At 50.5% G+C, this 19,154-nt stretch overlaps 2 protein-coding genes across 2 annotated transcripts in view; both read right to left on the bottom strand.

The window, feature by feature from the left end:
- F2 (coagulation factor II, thrombin) overlaps nt 1-12,656 on the bottom strand; it is a 32,828-nt gene extending 20,172 nt beyond the window's left edge. Inside the window, exon 1 of the mRNA XM_003815200.5 lies at nt 254-12,656. Within this exon, the coding sequence (XP_003815248.1) occupies nt 254-332 (79 nt within the window). The 5' untranslated portion in view covers nt 333-12,656. The remainder of the gene's footprint in view (nt 1-253) is intronic.
- Nucleotides 12,657-13,952: 1,296 nt separating this feature from the next.
- Nucleotides 13,953-19,141, bottom strand: ZNF408 (zinc finger protein 408). Its single transcript, XM_003815202.4, has 5 exons — nt 18,770-19,141; nt 18,193-18,470; nt 17,107-17,168; nt 16,619-16,878; nt 13,953-15,512 (listed from the first exon to the last, which is right to left on the bottom strand). Exons 1-5 carry the CDS (start codon nt 18,819-18,821, stop codon nt 14,002-14,004), a joined length of 2,163 nt encoding a protein of 720 aa, XP_003815250.4. The 5' UTR covers nt 18,822-19,141; the 3' UTR covers nt 13,953-14,001.
- Nucleotides 19,142-19,154: the final 13 nt, after the last annotated feature.

Below are 19,154 nucleotides of genomic sequence, written 5' to 3'. Positions count from 1 at the left end.
GAAGGCTGCTAAATGTGGCCCCCTGTGCCCCTCCTACACTGCCCCTTGCCCCCAGCCTGTTCCCTATATTGGAAGAGAGAAGCAGCCATTCTCTTTCCAGCCCTGAGCTCCTGACTTCTTCCCTAAGCTGGCCGCCTGGGGCTGAGACCTACTTAGGGGCCAGCTCTGTGTGCTCTGTCCAGCCAGGAGACCCCGGCCCATGGGCCCACACCCCAGTCCTCCAGCCTGTTCCAGCCTGCAAGCACTCCCTTACCATGCTGGCTGTGCACAAGGCTACACAGGGCAGCCAGGGCCAGGCAGCCAGGCAGCTGCAAGCCTCGGACGTGCGCCATAGTGTGTCAGCTCCTGGGTCACTGAGGAATTGTCTGTCCTGACCCCTCTGGGTTAATGTTGAACTAACATGAAGAAATCAGCGGAGAGGGTGAGGTCAGAGGGTCAGGGCTGTGGGGACGGGTGGGTAGATAGTCCTCCTGTCCACCTCCACCATCTGGGAGGACAGGTCCTCCTGGGAGCAGGGATGGACGGTCTAGGAGGAGTCACAAAAAAGGTCACTGTCACCCCCATCTCCCACCCTCCCCCTCTGAGATTTAGCCCATTCTGGCCAGTGGGGCTATGAGACTTTCCTGGAGCTCCTTCGAATCCTAACATACAGCGGTGGTTGCTTGTCATCTCTGTGTGCCTCAGTTTCCTCATCTATACAATGGGAATAATACTTTGTTGTGAGGACTAAAGGAGATTAGGAATGGAATGTCCATGGAATATCGTAAGTTCTTAATCAGATCTGCACATATAGGCCAATGTGGGGGTTTGTATAATCATAATACACAGATATCAAAAATAGAGACAAAGATAAAAGGTGTGGCCTGTTGGAAGTTGCCCCTCGCCATGGGATGCACCAGGGATAGGAACAGCCAACATTTGCCCCAGCTTCTCAGCCACTGGAGGAGGGGCCCATTTCTCCTCCTTCCTGTCCAGGGTGCCTGGAGGTGTGTTTGTGTGTGGCAGCTGCCTGGGAGGAGTCAGGTCCAGGGACTCTTGGGCCTTTAGTCTATCTTCTGTCACCTCCCAGGACCTGCGCCTGTCCCGGAACAGGGGCTACTGAAATCCCTGGGTCTCCACTGAGGGGCCCTCCTTCTCCCTGGCTGCCTGCCCCATGCCAGGCCTAGAGAGGCTTCTGGTCCTACCCTACCCTCCGCCCTACTCCTGTCCCTCCCCCATTTCCTGTTTGCAGTACCCAAGGCAAATATTAGTCTAAGTAGAACAGAGGGACAAAGAGCAGGAACACGGGGAGGCACAAGTTCTCGCCTCGCCTCACCTGTCCTTTGGGCCTGGCTGTTTGGGGTCTGGACCAGGTCATGTGTGGGAACAGGGAGTGTTGGCAGAAAAACTGGGGACCAGGACTCCCGCAAACACTTTAATTCCTGGGAGGCCCATTTCTTATATATTTTCATATATATTTTTTTAGGCCAGGCATAGTGGCTCACACTTGTAATCCCAACACTTTGGGAGGCCGACATGGCAGGATCGCTTGAGGCCAGGAGTTTGAGACCAGCCTGGGCAACATAGCAAGACCCTCATCTCTACCAAAAAAAAATTAAAAATTAGCTGGGAATGGTGGTGCATGCCTGCAGTCTGAGCTACTGAGGAGGCTGAGGCAGGAGGATCACTTGAGCCCAGGAGTTCCAGGCTGCAGTGAGCTATGATTGCACCACTGTACTCCAGCCTGGGTAACAGAGTAAGATCCTGTTTCTTTCTTTCTTTTTTTTTTTTTTTTTTTTTGAGATGGAGTCTCGCCCTGTCACCCAGGCTGGAGTGCAGTGGAACAATCTCGGCTCACTGCAATTTCCATCTCCCTGTTCAAGTGATTCTCCTGACTCAGTATCCCAAGTAGCTGGAATTACAGGCGTGTGCCACCACACCTGGCTAATTTTTGTATTTTTAGTAGAGATGGGGTTTCGCCACATTGACCAGGATGGTCTCGAACTCCTGACCTCAGGTGATCTGCCCACCTCCACCTCGGCCTCCCAAGTGCTGGGATTACAGGCGTGAGCCACCATGCCTGGCCTGAATGAGACCTGTTCCTAGAAAAATAAAATAAAATAAAATTGAATAAATAAAATAAAATTATAATATATATTTTGGGTTTTTGTTGTTTTGTTTTTGAGATGGAGGCTGGAGTGCAATAGCGTGATCTCGGCTCACTGCAACCTCTACCTCCTAGGTTCAAGCGATTCTCCTGCCTCAGCCTCCCGAATAGCTGGAACTACAGGCACCCGCCATCATGCCTGGCTAATTTTTGTATTTTTGTAGAGACAGAGTTTCACCATGTTGCCCAGGCTGGACGTGAACTCCTGACCTCAGGTGATCTGCCCACTTTAGCCTCCCAAAGTGGGGATTACAGGCGTGAGCCACTGCTACCTACCTGTTGGGTTTTTTTGTTTTTGTTTTGTTTTGTTTTGTTTTTTTGAGATGGAGTCTCACTCTGTCACCCAGAAAGGAGTGCAGTGGCGTGATCTCAGCTCACTGCAACCTCGGCCTCCTGAGTACAAGTGATTCTCCTGCCTCAGCCTCCCAAGTAGCTCCCAAGTGCATGCTAGGGATTACAAGCATGCACCACCACGCCCAGCTAATTTTGTATTTTTAGTAGAGATGGGGTTTCACCATGTTAGGCTGGTCTCGAACTGCTGACCTCAGGTGATCCACCTGCCTCGGCCCCCCAAAGTGCTGGGATTACAGGTATGAGCCACTGCCTGGCCTCTTTGCAGACTTTTACTCACAGTTGCAGGCCTGTTCAGTATATGACATTCTTATACCCAGAAATGGCTATCTTAGCCTGGGCTGCTATAAAATTACTGTAGGCCAGGTGCAGTGGCTCACGCCTGTAATCCCAATACTTTGGGAGGCCGAGGCGGGCCGATCACAAGGTCAGGAGTTCGAGACCAGCCTGGCCAACATAGTGAAACCCCATCTCTACTAAAAACACATAAATTAGCTAGGCATGGTGGCACACACCTGTAATCCCAGCTACTCGGGAGACTGAGACAGAAAAATTGCTTGAACCCAGGAGGCAGAGGTTGCAGTGAGCCGAGAGTGTGCCAATGCACTCCAGCCTGGGCGACAGAGCAAGACTTCATCTCAAAAAAAAAAAAAAATTACTGTAAACTGGGTGGTTTAAACAACAGACATCTACAAGGGGTCTTCGAAAAGTTCATGGAAAATGCGTATTATGAAAAAAGACTGCATGGATTTAAAAAAATTTTTGTGCACCAAAATAAACTCACACTAACTTGCTATAACATGAATGAACAGGATGTAGTTTGAGGCACTAAGAAGGATAAGACATCAGTTTGAAGCGAGCCCTTATCAGAGCTAAATGAATTCTGCTGAAATTGAAGCAAGAACAAACAACAAATTTACGGTGAAGCTTGGGTGGAAGAATGGTGAAATCACTGATGCTTTATGAAAAGTTTACGGAGACAATGTCCCAAAGAAATCAGCAGCTTACAAATGGACAACTCATTTTAAGAAGGGACAAGGCAGGCCGGGCGCGGTGGCTCATGCCTGCAATCCCACCACTTTGGGAGGCCGAGGCAGGTGGATCACTTGAGGACAGGAGTTCAAGACCAACCTGGCCACCATGGAGACACCTCGTCTCTACTAAAAATAAAAAAATTAGCTGGGCATGGATGTGCGTGCCTATAGTCTCAGCTATTTGGGAGGCTGAGACAGAAGAATAGCTTGAACCCGGGAGGCGGAGGCTGCAGTGAGCTGAGATCGTGTCACTGCACTCCAGCCTGGGCAACAGAGCAAGACTCTTGACTCCCAAAAAAAAAAGACATTTTTTGGACAAACAAAAACACTTAAATATAGGTTAGGTGTTTAGTGCACTACCATGGGTGCAGGACCACAATGGACCCAGCACATGCTTAGTCTTCAGGGTCTGATACGAGCCCCCAGCCTCCAGGAACCAACTGTTTGTTCTCCTTGGAACTCTGAGGTCCCTAGTTGGTACCATGCAGCCAAGTTTGGCATTCCTGCCTTTCAGCACAAACACGCACCTGCATACTTAAAGCAGACATACATATATTTTTTGTGTGTGAGACGGAATCTTGCTCTGTTTCCCAGGCTGGAGTGCAGTGGCATAATCTCGGCTCACCGCAACCTCCGCCTCCTGGGTTCAAGTGGTTCTCCTGTTTCGGCCTCCCAAATAGCTGGGATTACAGGTGTGTGCCACCACACCCAGCTAATTTTTGTTATTTTTAGTAGAGACAGGATTTCACCATACTGGCCAGGCTGGTCTCAAACTCCTGACCTCAGGTGATCTGCCCACCTTGGCCCCTCAAAGTGCTGGGATTACAGGCCTGAGCCACCACGCCCGGCCTTAAAGCAGATATTCTTGCCCTATAGGAGCAAGGCCATAACAAAGCGGGGGGCAGGGGGTGCATTCCTGCCCAACAAGTTGGCATCAAACAAAATCATGGGTAAAGACCAATGCTAAATTGTAAAGCAAATCTCTATAACCACTGAAAACAGTAAAATTATGTTCCAAGACATAGTGTTAGAGAATTTCAGGGCTCAAAGAAAGACCAGATATTATTAAATCCAGCCATTTCCAAGCCTAGGGCTGTGTGCACGTTCTACGGGGTGGCCTTGTCTTTCTGCATATATTTTGTTAAAACCTCAAAAATTGTGAATTTGCCTTATTAAGACAAAAATGAATTTTTTTCCCTTTCGACTGAAATTTTTTCTCTTTAGGTGGTGAATAATCTTATGTTTTTCTCAATCTGATCAGCAGTTTTCAATTTTTTATTTCTTTTTTTTTTTTTTTTGCTCTTCTGCAGACAGTGACTTAAGCAGTTTTCTATTTTGACTAGAAAATGTGAGTAAGCGGCTGGGCATAGTGACTCACGCCTGTAATCCCAGCACTTTGGGAGGCTGAGGTGAGCAGATCACTTGAGGTCAGGAGTTTGAAATCAGCCTGGCCAACATGGTGAAATTCTGTCTCTACTAAAAATACAAAAAAATTAGCCGGGCCTGGTGAGCACCTATAATCCCAGCTACTCAGGAGGCTGAGGCAGGAGAATCACTTGAACCCGGGAGGCGGAGGTTGCAGTGAGCTGAAATCATGCCACCACACTCCAGCTTGGAAAAGTATAAGTCAATTTCTATTTAGTAAAAATCTTTAAAAATCATGGTTCCATGACGGAGCCAAGACTGGGAATCATTGATTTCATCCAACTGCCCCATGTCTCTTATGTGGTCATGGAGGAAATGGAGGGGGCACGGTCATACAGAATTGGTGGTAGAGCTAGGATGGAAACCCAGACTCCCGCTTCAGACCAGCACTTTTTTTTTTTTTTTTTTTTTTTGAGACGGAGTCTCGCTCTGTCGCCCAGGCTGGAGTGCAGTGGCGCGATCTCGGCTCACTGCAAGCTCCGCCTCCCGGGTTCACGCCATTCTCCTGCCTCAGCCTCCCGAGTAGCTGGGACTACAGGCGCCCGCTACCATGCCCGGCTAATTTTTTGTATTTTTAGTAGAGACGGGGTTTCACTGTGTTAGCCAGGATGGTCTCGATCTCCTGACCTCGTGATCCGCCCGCCTCGGCCTCCCAAAGTGCTGGGATTACAGGCGTGAGCCACCGCGCCCGGCCCAGACCAGCACTTTTGCCTCTCACAACCCTTGTCCCCTGACATTCTGGTAGAGTACGGCCTCACTGGGCCATAAAGTTGACCCAGAGAACACGCACCTACAGTACAGAACTATTGTGTGGGTGATGCTGGCCTGCCCCAAACAACTATACCTAAGGACACATGTTAAGTCCCTTAATTTTGCCTGTCTTCCTATTTAGGAAGACTGATGACAATACTGTTAAGTACAATTTAGTAATTTGTTTTTTAATTTTTATTTTACTTTACTTTGAGACAGGGTGTCACTCTGTTGCCCAGGCTGGAGTACATACAGCAGGCTGGAGTATGGTGGCGCGATAATAGCTCACTGCAGCCTAGAACTCCTGGCTCAAGTGATCCTCCCACCTCAGCCTCCTGAGTAGCTTGGACTACAGGCAGGTGCCACCATGCCCAACTTATTTTTTTATTAATTAATTAATTTATTTATTTATTGAGATCGCGTCTCGCTCTGTCTCCTAGGCTGCAGTGCAATGGCACGATCTTGGCTCACTGCAACCTTCACCTCCCGGGTTCAAGCAATTCTCCTGCTTCAGCTTCCCCAGTAACTGGGATTACAGGCGTGTACCACCTCTCCTGGCTAATTTTTGTAATTTTAGTAGAGACAGGATTTTGCCTTGTTGCCCAGGCTGGTCTCGAACTGCTGAGCTCACAGTGATCCACCTGCCTTGGCCTCCCAAAATGTTGGAATTACAGGCATGAACCACTGTGCCTGGCCTAATTTTATATTTTTAGAGACAGGGTCATGCTCTGTCGCCAGGCTGGAGTGCAGTGGTGCAATCATAGCTTACTACAACCTTGAACTCTTGGGCTCAAGCAATCCTCCTGACTCAGACTCCCAAGTAGCCGGGACTACAGGCCTGCACCACCAAGCTTGGCTATTTTTTTTTTTTTTATTTTATAGAAACACAGTCTCACTATGTTGGCCAGGCTGGTCTGGAACTCCTGGCTTCAAGCGATTCCCCTACCTTGTTCTCCAAAAGTGCTGGGATTACAGGGACTAGGCCTACAATTTAGTAATTGCTCACCATGTGCCAGGTAGGCAGGACTTACGAGGTAGGTACTATACTTATCCCCATTTTATGGATGAGGAAACTGAGGCACAGGGAAGCGAAGTGACTTGTCCAAGTTGATGCAGCTAGTCAAGGTCAAAGCCCCAACCCACTCCTGAACACGTCTAGAGATGGAGCTCTTTGTCATCTGTGATGCCTTGCAATCTCTAAGGGTCTCTGAACGGTACCCATTTTTTATTCTAAGATTTTTTTTCTTGCACTACTAAAGTTGCAAATCAGGACAGAAGAGCTTTGATAGCCCTCGCTTTCTGATTTTGGGTTCAGCAGCTATAGACACTGCCTGGATTGACTTGCATCTGTGAAAAGGCTCCAGCAAAATCTTATTAGCGTCTTTGCCCTGTAGCAAGAAACATCCAAATTCAGTATATACACCAAATCATTAAAAATGACCTATCAGGAGTGAATGAGAGGAGAGGTGTGGAATAAAGGGACTTTCAACATTATAATTAATAAAAATTATATGTGGTCAGGCGCAGTGGCTCACGCCTATAATCCCAGCACTTTGGGAGGCCAAGGTGGGCAGATCACCTGAGCTCAGGAGTTCAAGACCATCCTGGGCAACATGGTGAAACCCCGTCTCTACTAAAATACAAAAAATTAGCTGGGCATGGTGGCGCATGCCTGTAGTCACAGCTACTTGGGAGGCTGGGGCACGAGAATCCCTTGAACCCGGGAGGCAGAGGTTGCAGTGAGCCAAGATCACGCCACTGCACTCCATCCTGGGTGACAGAGTGAGGCGGTCTCAAAAATAATAATAAATAAATAAATAGACTAGGCATGGTGGCTCATGCCTGTAATCCTAACACTTTGGGAGGCTGAGGTGAGTGGATCACTTGAGGACAGAAGTTCAAAACCAGCCTGGCCAACCATGGTGAAACCCTGTGTCTACTAAGCACACAAAAAACACTCTGGGCATGGTGGCTCACCCCTGTAATCCCAGCACTTTGGGAGGCCAAGGTGGGTGGATCACCTGAGGTCAGGAGTTCGAGACCAGGCTGGTCAACATGGTAAAACCTCGTCTCTACTAAAAATACAAAAATTAGCCGGGCGTGGTGGCAGGTACCTGTAATCTCAGCTACTCAGGAGGCTGAGGCAGGAGAATTGCTTGAACCCAGGAGGCAGAGGTTGCAGTGAACTGAGGCAGTGCCACCGCACTTTAGCCTGGGTGATAGAGCAAGACTCCATCTCAAACAAAAAATCCATCTCAAAAAATAAATAAAATGAAAATTATATTGAAATCAGAGGGAAAAAAATAAAATAAAAAAAATATATATACATATATATATATATATATTTTTTTTTTTCAGACAGGGTCTTGCTGTGCTGCCCAGGCTAGAATGCAGTGGTATAATCACAGCTCACTGTAGCCTTGAAATTCTGAAAATATTTTCTCAGTGAAAAAAAATATTCCAGTGATTAGTCTTTCCAAGAATGGTCTGCCTTTTATTTGAGCTGGAAGAGCACTAAATTAGGAATCAGAAGGCTGGAATTCTGTCCTGGTTCTGCTACTGACTGGTCTTCTGACCCTGGCAAGTGACTTGTGTTGCGGCCTCTGTTTTCTCATGGGTAACTGTAACATGAGGATCTTGGGAGATGCTGTGTAACACCCATTCTCACTTGAGCCATGCGTGTTGCCAGAGCAGAGACTCCCAAATCACCTGCCTTCCAATCCGTTGGCTCTGTCCTGACCCTGCTCCGACCCTGCTCCATGTACCATGTACCAGGGACGGCTTTAATGGAGGAAAAATTCTCCAATCTGTGTGGGGAATGTGGAAAGGGAGTGTGGGCATCTCAGCTGTTGGCCTGGGGATGCTGTGGGGTGTCAACAGGCCTCCCGGACAGCCCAAAGCATCCCCACGTCCTGCACAGTTCAATGTCAAGCAAGGAGCGTGTCCCCAGGATGCCTAAAACGCTAGGCAGACACTGCTGAGCAGTCCCCTGAGTTGAAGTGGGCCTGCCTGAGTCAGGAGCTGGAAAAGAAGTTGAGCAGGTTCCAAGTCACAGGGTAGGCTGACTCAAAACTAATCTTAGCAGCTGTTTCTCAGGCTTTGGACAGTGTGGCCTTTCTCTTCACAGATCACCACGATTTCCTGCTGTCCTCCCGCCCCTTGGACAATTTTAGGTTTATGCTTTGCCAAGTTTTTCAGATTGGGCAGGCAACTGGGTTAATGTCAGTGGCAAACCAGGAGGCACGGGGCTGCCGGTGACATCGTGGTCAAGTGCTGGGAAGCCAGAAAACCACCCACATTAGAATCCTGGCTTTTGGCCGGGCACGGTGGCTCACGCCTGTAATCCCAGCACTTTGGGAGGCTGAGGCAGGTGGATCACTTGAGGTCAGGGGTTTGAGACCAGCCTGGCCAATATGGCAAAACTCCATCTTTACTAAAACTACAAAAATTAGCCGGGCATGTTGGCACACACCTTTAATCCCAGCTACTTGGGAGGCTGAGGCAGGAGAATCGCTTGAACCCGGGAAGAGGAGGTAAAGTTAGCGGAGTAGAGTTAGCAGAGACCGCAACACTGCAGTTCAGGCTGGGTGACAGAGTGAGATTCTGTCTCAAAAAAAAAAAAAAAAAAGAAGAAGAATCCTGGCTTTGCCTCTTACTGATGGTGTGATCTTGTCATCCTCTCTGAGCCTCAGTTTCTTTTTTTTTTTTTTTTGAGACGGAATTTTGCTCTTTTGGCGCAGGCTGGAGTGCAGTGGCGTGATCTTGCCTCGCCACAACCTCTGCCCCCCGGGTTCAAGCGATTCTCCTGCCTCAGCCTTCCAAGTAGCTGGGATTTCAGGCATGCGCCACCACGCCCGGCTAATTTTTGTATTTTGAGTAGAGACAGGGTTTCTCTATGTTGGTCAGGCTGGTCTTGAACTCCCGACCTCAGGTGATCTGCCTGCCTCAGCCTCCCAAAGTGCTGGGATTATAGGCATGAGCCACCAGGACCTTCTGCCTTAGTTTCTTTATCTGTAAGACAGGGACCACAATTCCTATTTTGCAGGACAGTAGAGGCATAAAACAAGCAAGTCTATTTTTTCCATCTCTCTTGCCTCCCGCCCCTCAAGGCAATCCCATCTGGCTTCCTCCGGCTCTCCCTCAGCTTGCCAGTAACTTCCACAAACTTCAACTCTCCCAATAGCAATGGACATTGCTAACCACATCCCCCTTGTTGAAACTTTTCCATCAGCTTCAATGGCATGCACTTTGTAGGTTTTTCTCTTTCGTTGGGTGATTTTTTGTGTCCCTTGATAAGCCTACCTCCTGTCACTGAACCTGAAGCGCTTGACCATCCTGGCCTTGGTCTTCCTCCCTGCTCTCTGTATTGAAGGAAACTAAAATATTTCACCCCAAAATATACTTCTTTGATATATTTCAAGATGGCTATTCAGAAGGGCTGGAAATACAAGAATAGCTGAAAAACTGTCTTGTGTGGGGGAGATTGTCATCTGCAGAGAAAACTGAAGAGAGCCAGGCATGGTAATCCCAGCACTTTAGGAGGCTGAGGAGGGCGGATCACCTGAGATCAGGAGTTGAAGAACATCCTGGCCAACATGGTGATACCCTGTCTCTACTAAAAATGCAAAAAATTAGCTGGGCGTGGCGGCGGGTGCCTGTAGTCCCGGCTGCTCGAGAGGCTGAGGCAGGAGAATGGCGCGAACCTGGGAGGCAGAGCTTGCAGTGAGCTGAGATCGCACCACTGCATTCCAGCCTGGGTGACAGAGAGAGACTCCATCTCAAAAAAAAAACCAAAAACAAACAAACAAAAAAACACTGCATGGATGCAGCCAGGCTTTCTCTGAGCCCTCCCTTGTCCAGATCTAGAAAAGATTAACTGAGAGTCTGAGTCTGACACCTTTAAGATGGAAATTTTTTTTTTCTCCTCACTGTCACCGAGGCTGGAGTGCAGTGGTGCAATTTTGGCTCACTGCAAGCTCCACCTCTGGGGTTCACGCCATTCTCCTGCCTCAGCCTCCCAAGTAGCTGGGACTACAGGCACCCACCACCACGCCCGGCTAATTTTTTGTATTTTTAGTAAAGACAGGGTTTCACCGAGTTAGCCAGGATGGTCTTGATCTCCTGAATTCGTGATCTGCCCACCTTGGCCTCCCAAAGTGCTGGGATTACAGGCGTGAGCCACCATGCCCAGCCTTTTTTTTTTTTTTTTGAGAAAAAGTCTCACTCTGTTGCCCAGGCTGGAGTGCAATGGTACGATCTTGGCTCACTACAGCCTCCACTTCCCCGGGTTCAAGTGATTCTTGTGCCTCAGCCTCCCGAGTAGCTGGGATTACAGGCATGTACCAACACAGCCAGCTAATTTTTGTATTTTTAATAGAGCCAGGGTTTCACTATGTTGGCCAGGCTGGTCTGCAACTCCTGAGTTCAAGCAATCCTCCTGCCTTGGCCTCCCAAAGTGCTGGAATTACAGGTGTGAGCCACCGCGCCCGGCCAAGACTGACACCTTTAAAAGTCTGACAGAAACATTTATCATCCATTCTCTCTGAGGGCTGCTACATGTGAGGTTTCATTTACATCCCAAGACCCCCTTTGTTGACCCCCTTTGGGATGAGTTCTGAGTTTGAACTCATCCCAAACCCAAATCATAATTGTCCTGGGTCCCACCGTTACCTACTTACTTACTTTAGAAACCTTGAGGCTAGGTGCTGTGGTTCACACCTGTAATCCTAGTACTGTGGGAGGCCGAGGTGGGTGGATCACCTGAGGTTAGGAGTTTGAGACCAGCCTGGCCAGCATGGTGAAACTCTGTCTCAATGAAAAATACAAAAATTAGCTGGGGGGCCTGGTGGCAGGCACCTATAATCCCAGCTACTCAGGAAGCTGAGGCAGGAGAATCGCTTGAGCCTGGGGGACGGAGATTGCAGTGAGCTGAGATCACACCACTTCACTCCAGCCTGGGAGACAGAGGAAAACTCCATCTCAAAATAAAATTAATAAAACAAAAAAAAAGAAACCTTGAGTTAGACCTCCCTCTTTTCCACTGTCTTTGAATTGTGTCACCTGTGCCTCCTGGAGCACATAGCCACCCACCCACAGCCCTAACCCCAGCCTGCATGCATGGCACCTCTCTGACCTCATCTCCTTCCACGCTCTGTCTTGGTCTCCCTGCTCCTGCTGTCTACACTTGGCTTGTCCTCACTGTGCCCTGCTCAGAATCCAGCTCCTCCCCGACATCCTCTTCTCCATTATTCAGGCCTCTGCTTAAGCCTTTCTCTTAGAGGCCTTTGATGACCACCTTCTGTAAATCCCATTCCCAATCTTTGTCACCCCAGCTCCAGTGCGGTGGCTTGATCACAGCTCACTGTAGCCTCGACCTCCTGGGCTCAGGCAATCCTCCTCCATGAGCTTCCTGAGTAGCTGGGACCACAAGTGCATGTCACCACTCCCAGCTATGTTGCCCAGGATGGTCTCGAACTCCTGGGCTCAAGTGATCCTCCCACTTTGGCCTTCCAGAGTGCTGGGATTACAGGCATGAGCCACCGTGCCCGGCCACCCTGCATTACTCTTAATACGCTTAACACTTTTACCACCATCTGACATGCATTTGTCATTTTCCATGCTAGGTGAGCTAATGTGAACACAGTTACTGCTACATCCCTAACAACTTGCATTCAGGAAGCACTCAGTAAATATAAGCTGGGTGGATGATTCCATTTCTCTGCATTTCCACAGCTACCACCCCATTCCCAGGCACCCCGCAGACTCCTAATTGACTTTGCCACAACTTCATTTTGCTTTCCAATCCATTTCCTAGTTGTCTTTTCAAACACAGTTTTGATCCTGTTATTCCCCTGTTCAAAACCCTTCAAAGTGCTCCTCGACATCCTGAAAATAAAGTCCAAACTCCTGAGCCATGGTCCTATGTGATCTGGCCCTCCTCCCTCTCCACCTTTCCCCCGCCCATCCATGTTGGTCCCAGTAGCTCAGACCTACCAGTCTTTCACCACCTCCCCTCCCACCTCCACATCCATCGAGCCACAGCTGAAACACGGGGCAGGAGAGTGCAGCAGTGAAGAGCCTGACTCCAGCGTGAGGTTTTGTGGGCTGGGATCTCAACCCACTTGTAGCACTGTGACCTTGGGCAGGATACTTAAAGCTCTTTGCTCTTCAATTTCCTGATCTGTAGGAAAAAAACACTACTCCTACCTCACAGGGTTGTTATGAGGATTATATAAAGCACTAGCCCACAGTAAGGGCTGAATGTTATTATTCTTGGGGACATCTTCCCTGGCACCCCAGACCACATTAAATTGCCCCATTAAACAAGTTCACAGTACCCAGCTATGCCCCTTTAAACTTTCATCCAATGATTTCTGCCTCCCTGCCCCCAGCATGCATGGATCAGTAAAGGGTACTGCCTCTGTTACGTTCATAGCTGTGTCCCAGTGCCTAGCACAGTGCAGGTCACAGTAAATGCAAAACACATGTCCTTCCCTGAACAGGGCTGCCTTTAGACCAGGCACACAGAGGGGCACAGATCTGGCCCTAGCCACCTCCCAAGGTGTTCAGTCTGTTTTTTTTTTTTTTGAGACAGAGTCTTGCTCCGTCGCACAGGCTGGAGTGCAGTGGCGCGATCTCGGCTCACTGCAAGCTCCGCCTCCCAGGGTCATGCCATTCTCCTGCCTCAGCCTCCTGAGTAGTTGGGACCACAGGCGCTCGCCATCACGCGTGGCTACTTTTTTTGTATTTTTAGTAGAGACGGGCTTTCACCGTGTTAGCCAGGATGGTCTCGATCCCCTGACCTCATGATCCGCCCGTCTCGGCCTCCCAAAGTGCTGGGATTACAGGCGTGAGCCACTGCGCCCGGCCTGGTGTCCAGTCTTAAAAGCCATTCGATTTGCTTCCAAATTGAAGCGCCTGTCCCTCAAGGAGCTCCATGGGTGTGACCATCCTGGTGCTAAGCACCCAGTCAGCAGTAGCGCTGCCAACGACCACTGCCTCACTGGGTCCCTTCAGCAGCGCTTAAACAATAAGCACCCTGTGGCGTTCCTAGGGAAGGAGGCAGAACAACAAGCTCTACCGGATGTCAATTCAAACATCTCTACTTCAGAAGAGGTTTGACCTAGTATGCTTGGAACACGATTTGGTAGTTCTTAAGCAGGAAGGGAAGTCCTTGATGTGTCTGTCATAGTAGACTCTAATCCCTACTAGGCAACCCCAAGAAAGAAGATGCAGACACGCAGCAGTGAGAAAGCACGAGTCTTTATGGAGCTGTGTCAGCAAAAGGCAAAGCTGTCAGGTGCCCATCTCCACCTCCACCACCTCTGCCCAGGCGCCGAGGCCCATGTCCTTATGGATTAGCACCAGGCTGGGGGAGGCATCCGGCTCCTCTGGCACCACAAAGCACTTCTCCTGGCTTTCTGAAATGGTGACCTCAACAATATCCCTGGCGGGGGAGACTTCCTCCTCTCTGTGTGTGTCCAGCAGTTGTGGCTCAGCCTGCAGGAGCACCACGGTGGGCTCAGAAGCAGCAGAAGGCACAGAGGGTGGGCTGCAGGGTGCCTCAGGCCGGTGACTGAGCTGGTGCCGCCTGAGGCTCTGCGGGAGGGTGTAGCCCATGCCACAGGTGGGGCAGCGGTAGGGCTTGTCCTCCAAGTGAGATTTGAGGTGGCGCCGCAGCTTGGTGGCCAGCGTGTAAGCACGGCCACATTGGGGACAGGGAAAGGGCCTCTCTCCGGAGTGCAGGCGCTCGTGAGCTCGGAGCGTGTGTGGGTCTCGGAGGGCCTTGCCACACACCGGGCACAAGTGGGCCTCCCCGGTGTGTGAGATGAGATGGCGCCGCAGTTCAGGCAGCTGGGGGAAGGCATCGGCACAGTGTGGGCAGCGGTAAGGACGCTCCCCGGTGTGGAGCCGCAAATGCCCACGCAGGTTGCCCCGCTGACGAAACGCCCGGCCACAGTGCGGGCACAGGAAAGGCTTTTCTCCTGTATGGAGCCTCATATGGTTCCGCAGGGAGCCCTGGTTGGCCAGGGGCCGCCCACACACAGGGCATGGGCAAGGGGCAGGGGCAGCTGGCACCTGGTGGGTCTTGCGATGCAGCCGCAGGGAGGGCCGGCGGGCAAAGGCCTTGCCACACTGGTCACAAGCAAAGGGCCGGGCACCTGAATGTACCACCTGGTGCTCTTTGAGGTCTCGCTGGGTGCCATAGGCCTTGTCGCATTGTGGACAGGGGAAGGGCCGCACCCCACGGTGGCCCAGCATATGGGCTTTGAAGCTCTCCTCTGAGCTATAGCTCTTGCCACACTCAGTGCAAAGAAAGGGCTTGTGGCCCGTGTGCACAAATGCGTGCTTCTTTAGGTGGCACAGCTGTAGGAATGCCTTGCCACACTCTCCACACCGGTACCGTCGCCCCTGCTTTGGGGAGCTTCCTGCTGGGCCAGGAGGGCTCCGAGAGAGTGTAGGGAAGCCAGGCTGCTGGGCTCCAGGCTCTGGGGTCTTTGCTCTGGGTGGGCACTGATCACTGGGGCTGTGTAACTTCTTGGCCAGGTAGCCATGCGGCTGGGTGCCCCTGGCAGAAGATGAGAAACTGGCTCCACTGCCATCTGGGTCCTGCTGGGTAGCTGAATTGCTCTGAAGTTCAGGTGGCATCTGTGCCTGGGCCGGGTATTCCTCATCCACGTCGCCATCCTGAAGCAATGGGCCAAGTGGCTGGCTATCCTTGGAAAGTCGGTCCTGGGTTGGGAACTTAAGTCCAGGGCTCACCATATTCTCTGCCTGGATGCCAGAGGGTGACTGGGAACCAGGATCTGCAAGGCAAGGATGGGGTACTGGGGTTAGGGAGCTTCAATGCAGATGGTGTTACCAGGGAATTACAGGATCAGATGTTTTCTCCCACCCAGCCCCTGAGCCTTAGAGGGAGCAATGATACCAATCTCTTCCCTGGAGCATGGGGTGCACACTCCATTTATCTTCCTGTCCAGCCTTAAGCGCCTTTTGGAGAAGCACTCCTGAGAGCCATGGGGTCCCAGCCATCTGGATAATCACTAGAATAAGGCCATCCCAGATGAAGAATCCCCTTGTTCGCCCCTGGAGACACATATTTAGGATGTGATTCAAGACCCCTTCCAGCCGGGCACGGTGGCTCACACCTGTAAGCCTAGCATCTTGGGAGGCCGAGACAGGCAGATCACTTGAGGCCAGGAGTTCGAGACCAGCCTGGCTGACATGGTGAAACCCCATCTCTACTAAAAATGCAAAAAAATTAGCTGAGGCTGAGGCAGGAGAATCACCTGAACCTGGGAGGCAGAGGTTGCAGCGAGCTGAGACCACGCCATTGCACTCCAGCCTGGGCGACAGAGTGAGACTCCATCTCAAAACAACAACAACAACAACAACAACAACAACAACAACAAAACAAAACAAAACAAAAAAACCCCTTCCCACCTTAGCTCATCTGTAATATAAAAGAACCCCCACACCAGAGAGAAGAAACATGGGAGGCTGGAAACCCTGTACATACAAAGCTTACTCTCTTCCTTACTATTCCAGGAAGCTCTTAGGAAGGTAAAAGTTGCAAATATCTATATTGTTAGTCCAAAGAACAGACCCGTCGCTCTTCAACAGAAAGCAATGAATGACAATTCATAGTCTGAGACTGTCCCTTGCCTGAAAATTCTAGCCTTGCTGTATGTACCAACCCTAAGCTATTCAGTCATAATCCTTACTCAATACTAATCAAGCCCCACCCTCCTATCCCATGTTGAAAGATCCACCTTAAAACAGATTTTGAAAAGCTACTAAGACTCTATAGTGTCCTTCCTTACCGCAATGAGCCATAAACTCTGCTTTGTCTTATCAACAGGTTGTTTTGGTGGGGAAATTGCTGGGAAACCAGCATTTATTTGACACATACCTATGCAAGGTTCTGCTGCATCCTCCCCAGGGGAGGCCACTTCCTGCTGTACAGCAGACTCCACTTCTGTCACCACTGCTACAGCTGCCTCTTTGTCCAGCCCAGGCTGGGTGAGACTTGGGCCCTCAGAGGAAGGTTGGGGCCACAGCAGCAGTTCAGAGCCTGGCAGCACCAGCTGGTACACTTGCAGATGGAGCCTCTCGCTGATCCGCACTGGGGCCACATTTCCCTCACTCTCCAGCCTGCCCCGTTGTACCAAGCTGCAAAGCAAAGTAACAGCCAGCTAGGAGATGCTCACTATTCAAGTGGTCTTCCCCGAAAGCCCCAGTCCCCAAGCAGTCTGGGTCCTAAAGGACGCCGTGCCTTTGGAACATTCACTGCAAAAGAGCACTGAATAGGGAATGACAGTCAGCACCGGGATCCATCCCAAACCACAACAGAAAACCTCAAAGGAACGAATATTCATGACACACTCTCCTCTGACTTACCTAGTCCAGCCAGAACTCTGCTCACAGGCACACACGTCTCCCCATGGGCCTAATGACAGGTTCTGAAATAAGCCAACAAAAGTCCTTCTCAAATGTGTTCGAGGGGTCGGGTAGGAATAAAAAAAGAAACTAGATGAAACTTTCCTGGGACAAATTTAAGATGAAACTCCTGGAAGGTTAGAAGCCTCTGGTTCTCCTCTAACAGGACAGTGCTGTCTGATTCTTCATTCAGTAAGGACCAAAAAGTCTGTCTCCTCACCTCCCTCCCAAGGGTATGGAGAATTACTAAATTGAACACATTACTGTCTTCCAGTGAGTACTAAACAGAAAAAGTAATAAAGAACACCAGCTTTTTAAAATGGTATTTATCGGGCCAGGCGCGGGGGCTCACACCTGTAATCTCAACACTTTGGGAGGCCCAGGCAGGCGGATTACTTGAGGCCAGGAGTTTGAGACCAGCCTCACCAACATGGTGAAACCCTGTCTCTACTAAAAATACAAAAATTAGCTGGGTGTGGTGGTGCACACCTGTAATCCCAGCTACTCGGGAGGCTGAGGCATGAGAATCACTTGAACCTGGGAAGTGGAGGTTGCAGTAAGGCGAGATCGTGCCACTGCACTCCAGCCTGGGCGACAAAGCAAGACTGTCTAAGAAAAAAGAAAAATAAATAAAATAAAATGGTACTTATTGTGCAGTGAAACCTTTTATCTTCACTATTTCATCAGCTCCTCCATATAATCCCAAGAGAGCCACTGCTTTGTTTCACAGATGAATTAAATGCGGCACGTAATTTAACCAGCTAGGTGACAAAGCTGGAATTTGATCCCATGCTTTCTTAATTCCAAAAACCTTAGCTCTTGACCTTCCTCACTCACTGCTGACACTGTATGATTCCAGCTTTCAACAACTTTTCAAACCTCGATTCTTTACTGCTGCTGAGAGGAGACAGTCCTGAAGAGAAGGGACAAGACTATCTCCTATCTCTTGAAATACTCTCTTTCTTCAAATTGAAAAGCTGTCTAGCAATGTCCAAACCTCCCCCTACATTTTCAAGGGCGGAGAGAAGTCGCTCTGTCCTTCAATACCTCCTCCTGCCGTGGCTTTACTCCCTCGCCCTTCTCCTTGGAGGCAGACTCCTCTTCCAGCGGCCCCCACAGCAGGCCGGGCTGCAGGGGGTCCCCGACACACCAGACCCCCAAGCGCTGTTCCTTGGCGAGTGAGGGGCCAAGGGCCAAGCCCCGGGGAAGGCTCTTTAAAGCGAGGATGTCTCGGGTCGGCTTGGGTGGGACGTCTTTGAGGCCCTGCGTACAGCCTTCTCCGGAAGGATTCCATCCTAAGTCCAGGCCCAGGCGCGGCTCGCGGGCTGCAGAGAGAAGGGAAGACAGTGAGGGAGCCACCCAAGAAGGTGGGAGGTGGGGAAAAGTGTGGGAGGAAACTGCAGGTGCAGGTGGGCCTGCGGAGCCCGAGGGACAGGTGAGGGCTCTAAGGAGGGCCCTGAAAGGTTTGAGGAGGCTCAAGGGCTCTTCAGAAGCCCCCAGCGACTCTGAGGGCACTGGAGGATCCTGGGATCCGGAGGAGAGGAGACTGAGGAGAAAGCTGACCACAGAGCGTCAGATCCACCTGGGCCAAGGTTGAGGGTCGCGGACATCGCAGGTCACTCACCGAGTTGCAGCGCCTTCTTCCCCTCCAAGAGCAGCTCCTCCGCCTCCTCCATTCCGGGTCAGAAAGCCTCCCTACGCCGGAAGTGAGCGTCCTCTTCTCAGCTCCTCCAGGAAACAGTCACGGACTTCCAAATTTTTTTCTCAGGAAAGAAGCCTCAGAGTTGGACCTCATTGGTGCACAGGACTGGGAGTTTGGGAGTACTGGGGAGGCAGAACTCTGTCCGAGAGCAATGCGAACCTCGGATTCCGGAGGTGCACCGGTGATTCGACTAGCTGGGAAAGCGGAACTAATTGTTCCAGCCATCTCTTTGGGAGCGACGAGTCGGACAGTTATGCTGTTACCTCCCCGAGGCAGGAACTTAGGCGGGCATGTGCAGGAAGTGGGC

The sequence above is a fragment of the Pan paniscus genome, chromosome 9 (assembly GCF_029289425.2).
Source record: "Pan paniscus chromosome 9, NHGRI_mPanPan1-v2.0_pri, whole genome shotgun sequence".
Taxonomy (NCBI): domain Eukaryota; kingdom Metazoa; phylum Chordata; class Mammalia; order Primates; family Hominidae; genus Pan; species Pan paniscus.
The sequence above is the reverse complement of the archived record's forward strand: the minus strand, read 5'-3'. Positions and strand labels throughout refer to the sequence as shown.

Coding starts and splice junctions, on each gene's coding strand:
- ZNF408 (XM_003815202.4), bottom strand. CDS start 18,821: ATGGAGGAGGCGGAGGAGCTGCTCTTGGAGGGGAAGAAGGCGCTGCAA. Junction 16,879..17,106: donor CAGAGTTCTGGCTGGACTAG/GTAAGTCAGAGG, acceptor TTTGCTTTGCAG/CTTGGTACAACGGGGCAGGC. Junction 15,513..16,618: donor TGCAGCAGAACCTTGCATAG/GTATGTGTCAAA, acceptor CTTGCCTTGCAG/ATCCTGGTTCCCAGTCACCC.